This window comes from Lepidothrix coronata, unplaced genomic scaffold, assembly GCF_001604755.1.
Source record: "Lepidothrix coronata isolate B3197 unplaced genomic scaffold, Lepidothrix_coronata-1.0 Scaffold232, whole genome shotgun sequence".
NCBI classification, from domain to species: Eukaryota; Metazoa; Chordata; class Aves; order Passeriformes; family Pipridae; genus Lepidothrix; species Lepidothrix coronata.
Genome location: NW_016690412.1, coordinates 966,210 through 984,718, shown reverse-complemented (window position 1 = coordinate 984,718; position 18,509 = coordinate 966,210). Strand labels below are relative to the sequence as shown.

Below are 18,509 nucleotides of genomic sequence, written 5' to 3'. Positions count from 1 at the left end.
GGGACTGATAAGAAGTGCTGACCTGGGGAGACAGTTCTGCTCCCACTGCTTCCAGGACAATGAGCTGATCTTCATCAGCTCCACAGGGAACAACATATCCTTCTCCACATCCAGCACTCCTTGCCTGCACGTGTGCAGCTGCCAGATCAAGGGAGACTGCCAGCTGGAGAAGGGCAATCTCCATTGGGAGTCCACAAAAACTACAGAACATCAAGAAGATCAGAAGTGTTGGTAGCCAAAAAATGCTCAGTGACTGAGCAATTTCTGTTATTTTTAAAATCAAATAACTCTGTGGAGTATGCAACTGATGTGATGCATCCAAATTGTTCTGAAATGCACAAGGCAGTGTAAAATTTTGGTATTAGCATTTTGGTCATATGCCTAACATTAGTAAATATTTTTTAATTTCCTTTAAACCATCTTCTCTATTTTGAGTTATCTAAATAGTGACTTATGTGAAGCAGACTATTTTGTCTCTTTTACCATCTGTTCCAAAACAGTTAATGAATAAATTAAATAATGACCACTACTGTAGACCTTCAGGGTGCTTGTTTCCAGTGATAATCCTTTAAACTGTAAAAAAAAAAGATCGTTTAGTTATATTTTCATACTTAGATTTAACTTAGATCCTGATTTTTATTATTTTTAACTTGTAATTCTGAAATATACTATATTTTTCTTAAATATTATTCACAAGAGCCATGTTAAAGTTTTGCTTTTCAAAGTCCAAATCCATTGTGCAGCACTTTTTCTTTCATCCGCTTTTGATACACTCACAGTATATTAGAAGAGTGTGATTTTTCTTTCATTAAATGCTCATGTGATCATCTTATCACTGTATACTTTTTTAACTGAGTTGCTTCTTTCCAGTCTGTTTCTTAGGTTTGACACGATGTTTAATTTTTACTTAGTTGTCACTTGATGATCTGATTCTTAATCCTTGTCATTCAAATTAGCACAATTTCTCCAAAGTTCAGGCTAAAACAGCATCTGAAGCTGCAGCCTGTTTTCACTTGCAAGGTCAAGGTCATTCTTTCCTTTCTCTACTCACACAGACATTTATGTTTCTTTCTGAGTATACTCTACTATCCAGCCTGTTGTACTGTGCTGTTTGGTGTGAAGAGTGATGAGACCAAGGATTCACTCCCCCAGATATGCCCAGTCTTATTAAGGAACCCTTTTAAGTAGCCCTACTGGAAGCATCGCTTTCTCTGCTCAAAATCCTTCACCCCAAGCATTGTGTGGGATGGTGAGTCCCATTACAATCTCTGTCCTACTTCAGTTCACAGGTAGAGCAAGCAAAACTGGATTCTTCATGTCTAGTAACCATGGCTGCAAGTGCATATGCATAACAAAGCAACAGAAGATTAATGTATGTCACATTTTATTTTTTTTTTAATAATAACTCATTTCAGTCTACTTTTAGGTATTTCTTTTCCTTTAGAAAATAAATGTATACAGCAAGATGATTGCATAGCCTGCCAAAAATAATAGCCTCATTTTTTCTGGTATATATTTTATATACAGCAAACTCAGGGACTGGCTGTATTTGTCCAGATTTCTTCTTTTTTGTTAAGCTTTGTCTTCGAATGAGGTCAAGAGAAAAAAAAAATCATTAATATCTGTCAACTTCCTTTATAACCTTAAGGAAAAATCTTTGTATGATATCACACAGACAGATTTTCAATTTCCTTGTGTAATAAACAGATGCTTTAGGATTTGGATGTAATTTAAAGGTTTAAAATATCACATTGAGATTGATGAATAAATCAGTTGTGAAGACAAAAACATTGATGCCTGTTGAAAATACCTCTCCAGACAGGCAGGAAATGAAATTAGTTCCTAGTAAAGTGTGGAGATGAGGATCACTCTTTAGTTCTGCTGCAGGCTTTTTAGGACTTGCTGTAGTGGCACAACGAAACTGCTAGGGCTACAGAAATCTAATTAAAGAGCAAATGTCCCTCCTGACATCGAATTAATCTTTATCAAGTTCCCTATTTTTATTTCAATCTGGAACAAGAAAATGAAATTTAAAATTCTAGGCATGTTGCAAAACAGTTGGTGATTTTCTCTTGAGCATTACAATGCAAAAACATTCAGCATTGTTTAATTAGACCTCGAAGCACTCATTTTCTGAACACTTCTTATTTCATCATTGTTTGTTAAGGGCTTACATAAATAATACACAAATATTTACCACAAGCCTGGTACAAGGCTGTCTCCCTCTGTTGTACAGAACTATACTTCCATAGCTTTTTCTGTTGGTGAAAAAGCTGAAGTAATTATTGCTTGCATCTTAAACAAGACCATACTTTATCAGTCCTTCATACTGAGTTCAGGGTGCTTAAATTACTTTGCTTTAACAAGCATGCTTTCCAACACCCACATTGCAGGTATTTTGGTAGCCCTCAACCCCTCCCAGAGTCACAACTGAGTTGCTTCTGGAGTAGGAGCCTGCACCATGTTAGAATTTATCACCTGTGTGTCCTAAGAAACAGGACAATCCCAGGCAGCAGGTTGGGACCTAGACTTGCCAGGTACAAGATGAAAGTGTTGTTACCCCTTATTTTGCTGATGGAATAATTAAATTTGGATCTATGGCCCCAACCTTAACATGAGAGGTAACAATTCAGCCTAAGCCCACATGTGCTTTGCTGGAAGAGAGTCAAAGCAAGTTGTCTGTGGTCATATAGAAAACCTGAAAAAATATGAGAATAAGTCCCCACCCAGTTCCAAGCTGGCATTTAAACCACAGGACTGTTCTCCAACATCTAAGCTATTTATTTGTCTTAATTCCAGAAGAAATGGAATGAGTATTGTGCTGATGGTCTCTTCCTCTGATTTGGAGGAACTATCTCCTTCTTGCATGAGTGCTTCCCAGAGAAGTTCTGGATGCCCCCTCTCTGGAGGTATTCAAGATTTCAAGACCAGGTTGGCTGGATCTCTGAGTAACTTAGTATAATGGAAGGTTCCCTGCCCACGACATGGGGTTTGGAACTAGATGGTCTTTAAGGTCCCTTCCAACACAAACCATTCTATGATATTATGAGTACTTGAGACTCTGTGCCTGCTCACGTGCATGCTTTGCTACTGGCTAATGTCCCTCTATAGTGCTTTTCTTGTATTTATGATTTTTTCATAAAAACTGATAAACAGATAAGGCTTTGCTACCAAAAGTAAATCTGAGTGCCTGAGGGTAGGATGTGTTTCTATGGTTGATTTCCTCTTACAGCTAAATTAGAAAGGTCTTATGCTTAATGTTTTATATAAAAAATGATGATGATGGTATAAAACCCCAAATTTTCTGCCTTCTAATTACACAAAACTCCAATTAAAGTCACTGGGAAATCTGCTCAATTACTGTTTCCCTTGCATCTGTTGCAGGCTTGGGGCTTGTCTATGCAGCTTGCTGTGTAGGTTTACAGCCTGGTGAAAAGGCAGTATACAGAGCAAGGGGGTTACAGTCACCATGGCTGTAAAACCTGCCATGAGTGGGTTTTATTTAATCTCATTAGCAGGGCAGTATATAAGTAACATGGCAACTACATGCAGAATTCATCTGTGAACTTGCTCAGCACTGTTTCAGGGACAAAGTGAGGCTTTTAAGAGCCTTTAAGGTCCTGAAATGTTACTCAGGATGTTCGCCATATGAAGAAGATTAAGGAAGAAAGATGCAATCATTTGTGGTCTAGATTAAAATCCACGATCAGGATTAGTGGAGTGAGATGACAGTGCACATGAGAGGCAGGGCAGAACACCTGCGAGACCTCGGGAAATAGCCAAGGAAGAGGGATGTGAAGAAGGAAGTGACATATTACATTTGAAGGAAGCTAATTTCTGTGGATGTAGGGAGCTAGGTGAAAACTGAGAATGCTCATTTATCTTGACAGAAGGTAACATGGCTGGCTTCTTAAACCTGCAGAAAAGAGCATCTCTCTGCAAAATTCCTGTCCTAATGAGGGCTGTGTACAAGAAGTGATCACACACAATGTACTAACACTACACTAAAACTAAAGCTAACTAAAAGCATTAATTCTGTGTATTTTGTATGTGGGCTTTGGCTGGATGGAGTGAGTTTTCAAAGTAGGTTCAAGTTCAGTTTCTGATTTAGCTGCTACACATCCAGTTGACTTGAGTGGGAATTGTATGCCCTTGCCCCAGGAAGGAGTTTAGTGTGTTTTTTTTTCAGCAGACATTGCTTGCTTTCATACAACATTCCCATGCTTTTACCCAATGTAGTTCTTCTAACTTTGCAGGAACACGTACATTTATACAGTGTGAACCAGATACACTAGCCTTGAAATTTCAATTGTTCTCCTGACTTTGAAACACAGTATTTAAACATCCTAATATATCAAAAGAGCTAAAAATTATTATGACTTTTTGTAAGACAGATATTTCAGGGAGTATGTTAGATGTCTCTTTGTAACTTCCACTTTCTTTTGCTCGTCTCCTTCATTTCAAAAAGCAAGTTATTCTGTGCTGCTTTCACTACATTAGTCCAACAACAGTTAAAAAGCTTTGGTTGAATTTCCGTTTAGTTGAGAGAGAAGTGCAAATAAAAGAAGCAGCAGATGGTCCCTTTGTGACTGAATGAAGAAAAAGGTTTTTGAGAACAATATGTGAATAGGTGTAGTCTAATAAAACAGTCAGCCACCTGCTGCCTACATCCTTCAAAACGATTCTGTTGCATATTCTGGGAATTAGTGACTAGTGTGTATCCTTACGTTTAATCTAAATGGAAGCTCTGAGGAGCAAACAGACCTTTTTGTCGCAGTGCTGATTGAGTTGTTCTCTTGGTTTTGAATTGTTTCTGCTCTGTGTCTTTTAGTTCCATCTTGTGACTGTGTAAAAGCTAACAGTGGTTTGGCAGTGTTTCATTTCTCAAACTAAAGAAAGATTTTAAAACTTAGAAAGTACCTACAGTTTTTTGCCTATTTTAGGTTTTGTAACCTAAAGCACACTTGTAAAAGAAGTATTCTACCATTTCACACACCACTTTTTTTTTTTTTTTTTTTTGTAACCTAAAGCACACTTGTAAAAGAAGTATTCTACCATTTCACAGTACACACCACTTTTTTTTCTTTTTTTTTTTTTTATGAACCCAACCTGTCACTTTGTTTCCATACTTTGTAATGTACTTGCTTTTTCCTCTAGGGATTTACTCTTCAGCCTGATTATCAGAATATCATCAATCCAACATCAACAGCTGCACAAGTTGTTACCCAAGCAATGGAGTATGTTCGTTCAGGATGCAGAAATCCTCAGGCACAGACTGTGGACTGGAATAATGACTACTGCAGTAATGGGTAAGCAGCCAGTGAATGCCACCTTGTGTTGAGCAACATTCATGACACAAGTATCTGATAGAGAATTTGAGAATAGGGTTGTTGCTTGTTTCCCTACAGTGTTTCAGAAGTGCATCTGTGATAACACTGTGTTTATTCAGCAGTTAGACTGCTGTAGGAGAACAAGTTTTCAATACATACATTTATTAGACATTTTTGTCACTTTATCACAGCACATACCCTTTGTAGTCTTAGAGAACTTCCATTCCATAGAAAATCAGAACTGAAATCTTAGGGAGAAGGTGTAAGAAAGAAGTTTTAAGATTGCTACCTCCTCCTTGAGAGGCAAATAATGTGAACTATTTTCTCCAAATACTGCATTGCTGAGGAAATCTTGTTGCCATTGAAAATAATTAGTCTGGGTCATGAAAAATCACATCAGTGAGAGGCAGGGCAGATGCATGGGGTACAAGATACGTGGAAGGGAATGGCATGAAGACCACGTGACTGTAACCAGAAACAAAATACCGTACCTTCAGGAGCTCTATGCCCTTAACATAAGGTTAGTAACCCCTTCTAACCTTCAACTCCTCTGCAGCATGGTTTTTTGGAGCCGTGTTACTGTCTGGAAACGTTTAAGACTGAACAGAAGGTATCTCTTCAGTTTTAAATGATAGGTGTTGAGCCTTGTGAACATGCCCACCAGCCTGACCTTCCCTTGACTTGGCATGAATCCCCAAGGCAGAGGCAGATAAAGTCTCTTGGTTGCTACCAAAGTACCAAATCTAGCCCAGACAAATGAACACAAAGCAAAACTAAAGATCAGTTTCATCCATTACACCTACTTAAATTGAGAATTCCACTTATATAATTGTTTTAAAGTGTTTCTGTAACTGAACAAAAATCTTTTTTCTGATTAGTAGTTCAGAATAACACCTTGACTAGAACCTGCTTGTTCCTGCTTGTACCACCATTATGTCTTGATATGTACTGCAGGCCCTTATAGGAGTCTATCCAGCCCAGAGACTTTTACAACCACTGACACTGAACTCTGAATAGACTGTCCTCTGTCAAATAAGCCACAGCCTTATTATGGCTTTGATTCCTGATCCGGAAAAAATACGATGGGTCATTGTTCCCAGCACTGCCATCCAGGTGTCCACTGGGCATAACTTTCCATCACTAGCAGCTTTCTCTGAGCAGACCCTGTGTAGATATGCCTTAGTCAATCCGTGTGCATGAACTTAACCTATCTTTGCTATAGCATTGGCATAAACTACCAGTGCAGTGTAGTTTGCTCTGTACTTGGACTCCAAAGCAAGTAAGCTGCAAAGCTGTGGAAAAACAGAATTGGTGCCTAGGTTTTGTCAATGTCAACAAAGTGGGAGATTAAGAATAAAGCTTCTCTTCCAGAAAGTGTCTGAAGTGTGCATCAAGCCCCATCAGTGATGTTTCTGCTGCTTTAAATTACTCTTTTTTTTCTGACTTCCACAGACCATTCCAAATTAGAAATTGGTGAATTACTCCTTTTTGCTCTGAACTGGTATGCTTCAGTTGAAGCTGAAACCCAACAAGAACTTAATGCAAAAGTATGCTAGACAATGTGCATTCATGGAAAGTCTCCTGAAGACCCTGGTCTCCAGTAGAGAGTTGGTCTAGCTGGATGCACCAGAAGCTTCAATGTTCCCTTGCATTTGTTTAGCTGAACCTGCTGACCCAACATGTTTTGGCTACGTCTGAATGAGTAAATAAAATAGGCCAGAGGTATCAGTGGCTGACATCCACATTCATGTAACTAAGCTCTCCTGCCCTCTAAGGAAAGTGACCACTTCATACAGGGTGCTTATGGAGTATTGTTTCAAGACCTGTGCTAAACCCTCATCTCTACCCATGTGTTTTTGATAGTCAGTGCTACCAGCCCACTAGTGCAGGTGATCCTGAACCAGCACTTAGACCAGTATCCCAATCCTGTGCAGTTTAGAGCCAGATGTGGTTTCTGGGTTGCTACATATCAATGTGGCACTAGGATTTTTCTTATTATTACCATGACAATGCAGCTGTACTTCAGTGATATGCTTGGAATTAATGACATGCAGTAGGGTTGTGGGGTTGGGGTTTTTTTAAAAAGTAGAACTAGAGAATTTTTCAGATTTTAAAAAAAACCACATTTGTTCTTTTTCTGTTTGAACAGGGGCATGCAGAGGGACAAAGCACTCTACCTTACCTGAAAATCTGAAACAACTCTCCTTTCCACTGAGGAATGCAGGGAAGTCTTTTCATCATGGATTGCTTTATGCAGTCAAGGCAGTTCTGCATTTTATTAGGAAATACAAGTTGCTAAGCACTTAGGACTATTTGAGCTTGTGGGTCACCCACTCTGGAAAAAATAGTCTTGCTTCTTTCTTTTTCTTCCTCTCCCCCTCCCCCCCTTATTTTTCTCTTTCTTTGTCTTTTCCACCCCTACCCTGAGATCCTTTAACGGACATTGCTTTTCTTCTTCCCTGAAGGAAACTTGGACCATTCAGATTTTATGTTGGTTTTTGCTGTGAAGTGCTGCGATAGTAACTGCCTTAGCAACTGTAGATGTCTTGGATAAAAGTCCTGGATTTTCCATTGGTTTTTCATAATGGGTGTTTATATGAAACTACTAAAGACTTTTTAAATGGCTTGATGTAGCAGTCATAGCAAGTTTGTAAATAGCATCTATGTTACACTCTCCTAGAGTATAAAATGTGAATGTTTTTGTAGCTAATTGTAATTGAAACTGGCTCATTCCAGTTTATTGATTTCACAATAAGGGTTAAATTGGCAAACATTCATATTTTTACTTCATTTTTAAGCAACTGACTAATAGTCTATATTTTCAAGTTATTTGGAGGAAAGAAAGTAAAATAGTCCCAAATTATATTAATTAAAAATATTGGCTTTGTCTCATGAAATAAAAACAAAAAAAAACTAGGGAAAAAACTAATGTTGATAAAGAGCAAACATGTTTATTTTGTACTGCCTAAAAAATGCTTCTTTTTTTTTTAAAGAAAATCACTTTATGTGTACTGGTTAGTAAACATCATTTAAGTCCTTTTATGTATAAAACTGCCAAATGCTTACCTGATATTTTATTAGTTGCAGAAACAGATTGGAGACAGCTAAATTATAACCTCTACATATGGCTATGTATTATTGTTTCTTCATACTGTGTCTGTATTTAATCTTTTTTATGGAACCTGTTGCGCCTATTTATGAAATAATAAATATAGGTGTTTGTAAGTAAATTTGTTAGCATTTTAAAGAGATTTCTTTGACGCTTTAACTTTTGCTGGCACAAATTGTTCACAACTGATGTGAATACTTTATTTAGTTTTTACTGTGACATATATAACACCAAACCTGCTTTACTGGCAGAAAATTAAGGTACCCAATAATTATTTCTCTATTTCTTTGGTTGTTTAAGAGAAGGAAAAAAAGGTATTTTAAGTAATTCCCTTTTTAAAGTATTGTAGCAGGAAGTTGCCTAAAACTAAGACTTGAACCCACAAAACTAACTGAATAAAACTGCGTAACGCTACTTCTTGAAACTGCATCATTTTTTGTTAATAAGTCAAATGGAATAAACATATTACCAAAAGAAATATTACCAAATATGCTTCAGGCATTTTATTAAATATGCAAAAGTTCTTACAGAATTTTAGGGAGTAAATCAGAAATAAATCCTAAAATGAGAGGTAAGTTCAGCAGTCACAGGGAAAGGGATGAAAATATCCAGAAGAAGGTATTTTGACAATTTTTGGGATCAGGGATAGCTCTGAAAATACATTTCTGGAGGATTCATCCCAGATGCCTGTCCCATTAATGGAGAGTAGCACTGATTTGTATTTTCTATGTGAAATAAAGAAAAAAATCCGAATAGAATACACATTATGCAACGCCATTGATTTTTCTTTATAAAACAAAACAGAAACAAAGGCATGCTTGCTTTTGAATGATTTCAGGCAATGTACAATCGGAATCACTTGGCATGTAATAACTAATAAATAATGCAGATCAGATGTGATTACTCAAATGACTGTAGCTGAGAGCTCTAATTTTCCTGTCTTGAAACTGTATGAGAACTTGTGATTAAATTCACAGTTTATTGTTTGTCTGTTTAGTACTTTAGAAATATACCAGCACTACTAATTACCCAATGTCTTCTATTTATTATATTATAGCAAACTACATTTTCCACTCATATTAATTCTAAAGTGAGAAGATAATTACTGGGAATGAAAAAAATCAACTTTGATTTTGTCAGGCAATTTTCCTTTTTCTTCTATGGAAAAGAACTGTGTTATCTCCATTTCTTTTAGAGCAGGTGTGCAGTCACATAAAGTTGTTAATTTCGGTATCCAAGCAGAGTTCAAAATACAAGAAAACTTTAATGTAAATAAAAAAATACATCATGAATAAAATACTTATTCTGTATGAACCTCTGGCTAGTTGGTGTCTCAATCTGTAAGCGGTGTGTTTTCCATGCAGCATCTTACCCATCCAGTGATCTGAGTGTGGTTCTGTCCCTGGGCTCTGTTCAGATGGGACAACTGTGCTGGAGAAGCAGCTGTTTTGGCCATGGATATACTGAAATCACTTTGGTCCAAAAGGAAGATCCAACTTCAATGCATAAATGGCAGTTCTTCATGTCTGACCTTGGAAAAAAGGAATGGTTGCTGGCCAAGGGCAATCTGCTATTTGTTTTCAGCTGTGTATTGACAGATACAAATTGTTAATAGGTGGTTGATACCCTTTTGTAAGCAGGGTATCAGCTCCACTAGAGTTCATGAAGACATGCACCGTCCTTCGCTGAAGCGCTGTGGCTTAGGCACCACATTAACACATATGCCCAATCACTGATTGTAAGTCACCATCTGTCCTAACCATGATTATGAGAAAGCACATAGGAACTAAACAACCTGCACATTGAAGCAACACAGTAACAGCAAGTAAATATGATGAAAACGCCTGTCAAAGTGAGATACACCAAGGGAAATAATGTCTTATGTTAATTGAAATTAATATTTTTTTCTATGATTTTAAAAAAGTGGTTGGCAAAATGCAAAGTTGGCAATATATGCACTCTGCAGGATGTAAATCCCATTTGCTTGCACCAAGGTAAGCAGAGGTTTTGAAAAGAAAAGGCTCTTCAAATTTACTGCTGCTCTCAGTGTGCCCTGTTCTGGTGACACGAGTCGTGGTCTCTCTATCCCCAAACTCACACATGTTCAAGCAGAAGTCTCATCCAGCTGCTGCCTCGGACCCAAAAAAGCAATGCAAAGGGACATGCCATAGGATTTTCCCCCCACATTAATCCACAGGCAGTAAGTAATGTATTCATGGAGAGCCCCAGCCATTCACAGTGAGATGTAATGTATTCATGCACACTTCTCTCTCTCTCACCAAATACCAGCTCCGGATTCCAGCGGCATCTCTGCCAAATATTCCCTGTGAGGCTCCTCTGTAAACAGGAAACCCAGCAATAAAAGATCTCATTACTGGAAGGTAAAACACACTCTTACCACCTTCCTCAGGCTTTTGAGACCTCATCCCACCCTGAACTACCATCTCCAAGTATCTGCCTTTTTTTTATCCAGTCCTGTAAACATGGCAGATCCAGAGTGATCTCTTTCTGTGCTCTGGGAAAATGGAGCAGGTAAAAATCCTTATTTTGCACACACTGTGAGAAGTAGTTAAGAGTTGTTATGTAGTCCATACAGGAGTTACTCCCCTGAACTCCCATCAATAGGTAGGAATAGACAGATGTAGTTACAGATATAGGTATAGGTAGAGACAGAAAGATGAGATAGACAGACAGACAGACAGATATATAACCATTGCTCTTTTAATTATTTATCTGGTATTTTCAAGTCCTTTTGCATTGAAATGAAATATTTTTTGGTGAGTATAGAAGCGTACTGGCAGTGCTGCAGGAGATGCTGAGCACCTCGGAGAACACAAGGTTCTTTGTGTCAGGTCTCACAGACAGCATTTGCTTTCCTTTGCAAAGTCATGTATTTTATTATTACCCAGCAGCACATTAAATCGCAACTCAAATGTAGCTCTTACTCCACCAACAAGAGGACAAGGGAGAACAATGACTTGTAACATTTCAGAGTCTGTCACAGTTACTGCCTAATTAGAGAAACCCACTAGCAAATGTGCATCTGCATGGATCCTGCAACTGTCATCATTTCACATTCTATTAAGGGCTTGCTGCGATAGACACTTTACAAAGAAATTTTGTTCAGGCTAATACCAAGCTGGCAATCATGTAATTGGCCAGAAAATAAAAGAGGAGAGAGGAGAAAAAAAAAAAAAAAGAGGGAGAGAAAGGGTAAAAGAAATGGAAACCTACCTATTTGGAAAACAAGCTGTGTGCAAAAATCCACAGTATATTGCAGAGAAGATCCTTACCGTCTGACAATTGTGTGTTTACAACGAGTCTGAGCATAATTGCTCTGATGGGCTGTCAAGGAAAAGATTAATTTGGCAAAGATTAGTATTGACTTGCTGTTTATTAAGGCTTTTAAACAGCTGTATCTGGCAACATTCCTATAAGTGCCTGTCATGTCTGAAAATCAGGCTCACACCCGGGTGCTTGCCAGCTGTTGCTAAACAATCTTACCACTTAGAATATCTTTCTCCAGGCCAAACAGCAAGAGCAAAGTATTGCCAAATCAGCCTCTTTCATCCTGTCACTTTTCAGGGGATCTGAGAGCTCAGATATCAGCTGATGGCTGAGTGGCTGAGCTGATGGCAACTGCCAGGAGGGTAGTTAGGGAGGTGCTACACCAACCTGTCCCCCATGCCAATGAGAGGGTGCTGCTGTTAGTCACCTCACTGACATGGAAAACCACAGCTTGCAACTGGTGTAATGCAAAGGGGTTTTAAACCCCTTAACACCTGCAATCTAAGTTGGGTAGGAGGCAGACTGAGTGGCTCATCCCCTCAGGCTCTGATGGATAAAGCCAACGGGCTAGGAGGGTGTGTGACAGTACAATACAGCATTAATCTTTATAAAATGATCCAACATTTTCTTCCATGATTTTTTTCACAGACTGCTGATAAACAAAAGTCATAAAAAACAGGCACACGAAATACCCTGGGTCAGTGGAAACCTGTAAAAGCAAAGATGTCAGCTGTTATTTTTTTACATTACTTAAAACATTTCAGCTGGCATTGCAGGCTTTAGGAGCAAGCTCAGAAACAAATAATACCAATGGAAAGAAGGATAAACGGCTGCAGCTAAATGCCAATACAAATAGCCATGTGTTACAATTAAAGTTGATTTGGCCTTTCAAATAGAAGTTTGATTTTCTGGGATTAATCTCGACCTTTTCAAGTTGCATCAGGCTGAAATAAGTTGTCAGAACAGATGTGAATTTTGTTTGCAGAGAACAATTGTAATCCAGTAACCCTTAGAACATCAGTGCTTTCCAGACCTCCAGCCAGCTGAGCAGTGAGGATGTGAACAGCAGACACCGAGCTCACACAGCAGGCAGAACCAGAGAACTCATGGCCATGTCCAGAGGCTGGATGTTTAGCTCATAAAATTTCAAACTGGAAACAAAATGCTTTTCCTTCTAACTCTGAATTTACCAAACCACAGTGTATATACACAATGACTTAAAAAGAAATAAAATGTGGGATCGAGGATAGATATCTTTGTAAAACATGTCCTTTAGCTAAATTAAACATACGAGTAGGTGATCTTCCACATACCACTGTTTCACAGAAGGCTGGGCACACATTTTGTAATGTGGAAGTCTCTGAAGGCTCCAAGAATCACACATTTCAGATGCTGTTCTAAACTAGTTTTCTAAGAAGTTCTGCCGTACAATCTGCCTGGCTCCAATGCTTTCAAAAAAAAAAAAAAAGACAAAGAAAACCTCTAGTGAACATTCAGGTTTCTCATACTTTGATACATAAACTCAAAAACTTCCCAGCTCTATGCACAGCATATGTGGTGACCTTGGTGCTCTCAAAGTGCCAGGTTTCAGTAGAAAGTAAAAAAATCCCAAAACCTGTCCAGTATGGGCTGGGGGTGGGGGCACGGGGCCTATTCACCTTACTGTGCTAGCAAAGTACCTGTGGAAGCATAAGCCCTCTGCAGACACAAAGCCTGCAAGTTGCTTTTGTAATACTGACTTTCTTCACAATGAAACACCTGGATCCATGTTTGTGCCATCAACACAGTCATATTGTTAAATACTGAAGATGCAAGAAAGATTTTTCCTGCTGTCTGTATAGCACAGCTTAGATAGCAACATGAAGATCCAAAGTTCATTCAAAAACATGTCACCACTTGAATAAATAAGGCCAATGCCCTAATTAGCAGAGGAAGCCTTCATATTTTGCTCAGAGTTCGAAATAATGAGCTGAACCTCTCCACTCCTCTGGCATACAAGCGTGTGCTACATGGTTTTGTTAAAGAGATGAATATGAAAGGAGGTAAGTGATGTGCCCAGGGACACAGAGTAATTTAGAGGAAAGGTAGCTGAGATCTGAGAGTTTTGAATAACAGACTTCTGCTTTAGTCATAACTAAAGTTCAAAAACTGTGAAGCGATGCTCAGAGCCACGAGGCCAACTTTAACTTAGGTGAGATTTTATGAACAATAAACAGGGAGAAGTTGCCAGGTTTTATTTGTCTTTAGCAGTCTTCCACTTTCAAGTCATATGTGGACAGCTGAGTGCTGTTTTCAAACTTAACTCTAAATTAACTCTAAAAAGATTAAAATAACAAGAGAGAGATATCTGAGTAATCTCTGGTCCTAGGTTCCTGGAATCTTTGATTAAAATTTCAAAGCTCGTGAGATTGGAATTTTGATGATACTGTTCATATTCCTCAAACTTCTTTATTTTTTTATTTTTTTTTTTTTGCAGAATTTCTCCCTAGAACTCAGTGAAGCCTTTTACCTGCCTTTCTGCATCAGAGTTAACTAAGCACCATACATACACATATATCTGCCACCAAGGAGACTGATAGGACCCACAAGGAGAGAGTCATGACAGCTGAATGGGACTGCGCTGCATCTGTCTGGAGCAGAGGCTGTCTTCTGCACACAGGCTGAAACCAATCACACAATGAACTCCTGGCAGGAAAGCTGTGCTTCTGCAGTACATGGGTAATAAATTTTCAAGGCTTAGTATTTAAAAACCCTCAATAGAGAATTGTTTGAGGATAATTTGAACTAAAGTCAGAAACAGGCTATCCTATCTTCTTGTACTGTTGTCACTTTTAGACTGGGAAGGAATCTGACTCTAGAGGTGGCAGCCTTTCCAGAAGTGACCCCAACACAAGGAAAGCATTGACATACTGGAGTGAATCCAGAGGAGGCCACCACAATGGTTAGGGACCGGAACACAGGGTACAGGAGGAGGGCTGAGACTGCTGCATCTGGTTAGACTCAAGGACAAGTTCCTACTGCAGTCTGTGACTGCCCAGTCATTCTTTATAGAGAAGACCTCTTTCAGGAAGCATACAAGAAAGACAGGACACAACAGACACAAGTTAAAATAAGGGAGGTTCTGATTGTATGTTAGGGGAAAAAAATCACTGGAGGGCAGGTTGAAAACACTGAAACAGGACCCCAGAGAGCATGTGGGATTTCCTTCCTTGCAAACACTTAAAGCTGAACTGGATAGCCCTGAAGAACTCAGAAATTTCTAAGTTGTACCATCTTTGCCTGTGGGGATAGGGTAGACCAGGAAACCTCCAGAGACCCCTTCCAATCTAGGGTAGTCTGGGATTCTGTTTCACACAAAATCCCCTACACATGGGATAGAAAGAAAGCTCAGCAGATCATGGTTGTTTGGCCTCAAATTGTGAAAGGGAGAGAGAAAGTCTCTTTTTGGTTACTTCCTATTACAGACATCATGTGCTACAGTAAATTGTGCTATTTTAAACTGAGGTTTTGCTGTCTGGTTTTACATGTACAGAAAAAGCAAAAGTGAACATCATTTGTATCTGAGTTTCCTGTAGAGGTTTATTTAAGGGAGGAAAAAGAACTTCCAAGCAAATCATAAATGCTAATCCACTGATCGCTTTTCTGAAATGAATTTAGATTGCATTACTGGGAGCATGACTTTTATGCAAAGACAAGCAGGAGTGTATTGGTTGCCAAAGCAAAGCTGACTGGTTAAACCTTGGAGTCTGGGGAGCAAGGCCACAGATAGATGAAGGAAAACATACAGTTTTACTTTTTTACATTTTTTTAACATATAGCACTCAGAATAAGTCTCCGTGGGCTTCAATACGTGACTTTACATTTTAATTCATTTCCTCTGCCAGATGGTTTAGATAAAAACCTATTAGTTTCATTCGTGCGAATAGTTTCATACAAAAAACGTCTATTTTAACATTTTTGCCTCAAGGCTTGGATATAATTTTGTTTTTTTCAGAAGTGGAAAAGTTTGTGCTGGTGTCTAATATTTTAACCATCATCATTCCTACTATTAAATAAGATTCATATCAGAATACGGTTGATGAGTCCTCTAAAAGAACGTACATCCAAAAAAGTGCATTAAAATTGCTTTGTAATTTGATTTCTGCATCTTTTCATACAACCTTTATGTTTGCAATTTTTCATGAGCTCAGTTATGATTATTTCAATCTCTGCAGAAGTAGTGTGTATATTCTGTCAAATATAATGATGCAAATCCTTAATCTTCCCTTTTTTTTCTTGTCTTGATGTCATTACTTTGGAGACTGCATTGAGTGTAAGAAAACTGGAGAGGTTTCACTACTTCAAGCTCTAATTGCCAATACACGCAAAATCCACTCCCATTTCTGGAGATAGGCAATTCCCCCTAGCAATGAAATTAGTGTGGCTCTCCTATGCACATGCTGAGGGGAGGTTAAGAGGGCATACTTGAGCAGTTTTAAATCTATGAGGTCTTCCTTTATTATTCAAAGAGATCGTTTAGGACCTCCATAGTCCATATTATGTAGGAAAAAATACTCTCTCCTTTGCCTAATTCTCTACAACACTTGGAGATCCTAAATACCTATGTCTACATTACCCTGGGAAGTAATTTTGCCTAGTAGGAGTTGATGAGCTGGTTGAAGAAGTGTAATGAAGCTCCAACAGCTCCACTGCATGAATTTCAGGGCTTTCATATAGGACTAAATTTACTATCTTCCCCTGCACTGCACCTCATCACCTGTAACTCAGAAATCCATGCACCAGAAATTAGGTGGCTGAACTCATATTTAGACCTTGACAGGTATTTAGCAAGCTAAATGCACTCACTGTTAACACAGAGATTTAAAAGCAACAAATAATCCTTATATGGGTGTTCCTGGATTGGGCATTTCAGGAACTGTGCCAGAAAAAAATGTTGGCAAGTAACTATGAGAAGAAAGAAGGTAAGGGAGTCAGAAGCAAGAAAAAAAGGGGTGAAAGAAAGGATATAACATCCCCATCATCTCCAAGATGTGGGTTTCTGCAGTATCACATTCTGTCAGACATTCAGAGAGCCTGAGCATATGTAAATAGAAACTACTCCGAAGAACAAAACTCTCCATGCAATAAGGGGATTTACAGTCATGAGTATATTGCTTGCAGGGTTTACACCACAGGGGCAATACATTGACAGACCGTGACTTCATATATACATCACTGTATTATTATAGCTGTTAGGATGTTCAGGAGGTTGTAATTAGTGAGCATCAGGGTGTGTAAGCCCCCTGCGTGGTGCTGCCAAAGCTAATCCATGTCAGTGCCTACAGGCAATGGTGAAAAATAAAACATTTCAATGAACAGCACCAGGAAAATCTAAGCCAGGCCAACCACAAGCCCCTGTGATATGAAACAAAAGCAAACATAATCTATGGATCAGAAATAACTGCTGCTCCAAGACTCATTTTATGGTGCACCTCCTGAATCAAGATAAAAAGCTGGACAGGAAAATGGCAAATGGGAATGTTGTCATGTCTGCGTTTTTTTCCTCACAAAATAATCCAAACAGATATCATCACTTACAGCCATGGGCTGTAGCTGGGGCAGAGGTGTTTGCATCCATGAACACTGAGAGTTGGACGAGAGATCTCTGCACCAGAGCGATTGTTACACCAGGAGAAGGTAACTGTACCATCTGATGGTCCTCCATGGACTATGAGATGTGGATCCATTTGCCAAGGTCTAAAGTTAGTGAACTCCTTTTGCCATTGATGTCCCTCAGCCTTCCAGCACGCAAAGGTTTCACTTTATTTCCTTTTAGGTCAGTTTGTCTCTTCCTTGGCAGCCCTGCACCACCATAACAACTTGGCCCTGCTGCCTGCCCTCACAGAGATCAGCCCAGGAGCACAGCAGACACCTACACTATAGAAGATACCTCTCACAGGCTGGTAAGGACTCTAATAATTGCCTTTTAGGGAATTTCCACACACAAAATGCTGCATCAGCATACCAACATAGCAGCAGGTGGATGGGCAAAGTTACTGAGCTACCTCTTCATTTATCATTTTCCTCCAGCCATTTCCTGATCTTATCTCCACTCTCTGTTGCTTTGATTTCATCAGCTGGGTCATCAGCCTTTGAAGCTAGGTCATCAGCCATTGCCAACTATTTCAGTCACACCTGAAAAATTAACCATTGTGTGACATGTAAAACATCTGAAATTGCATAAGAACCTTCTCCATGGCTGGCATTGTATGGAATTGTATTCCAATCCTATGGAATTGTGTTCAAATTGTATGGAAGTTTTTCAGCACATTGCTTTGGGTGAGCAGACCATCCCTTCCCCCTTTGCTCCAAGGAAAGGAGCTCTTATCATAGCAGCAAAAAATCATTACTATGATTTTGTCATAATGAATGTTTGCACCAGGGAAATAGATTCTAAAAGAACAATGTGCATCCAGTTAGGGAAAATGGACCTAAACCATGACCTGTGTGCTCTCAAAAGCACTATGACTTGAATTACAATGAACTATTAATGAATAAGGTGCATATCAAGAAACAGCCAGTTCATCTCTCTAAACATCAGGCTCATGGTGCATATTTGCAAACAGAAAAAAATGGAATTTGTCTTATGATGTGCAAGTTTGGAGTTGGCTTCCTGCCAAGTCTCCGAAACTCGACAACAGGGTCTCCTTCCCAGAGAGGGAAGAAAAAAAAAAACGACAAAAAGGAAAACCAGGCAGCCAAAGTTCTAGCAAATATATATATATATATATATATATATATAT

The 18,509-nt window shown here is 38.9% G+C and overlaps 1 protein-coding gene across 3 annotated transcripts in view; it reads left to right on the top strand.

Annotated features, from left to right (window-relative positions):
* Positions 1-9,690, top strand: part of TOX (thymocyte selection associated high mobility group box) — a 223,972-nt gene extending 214,282 nt beyond the window's left edge. For all 3 annotated transcript variants that reach the window (XM_017834318.1, XM_017834319.1, XM_017834317.1), the window contains 2 exons: positions 5,158-5,309; positions 7,480-9,690. In XM_017834318.1, coding sequence (XP_017689807.1) covers positions 5,158-5,309; positions 7,480-7,516 — 189 coding nt within the window. In that variant the 3' untranslated portion in view covers positions 7,517-9,690. The remainder of the gene's footprint in view (positions 1-5,157; positions 5,310-7,479) is intronic.
* The last annotated feature ends 8,819 nt before the right edge of the window (positions 9,691-18,509 follow it).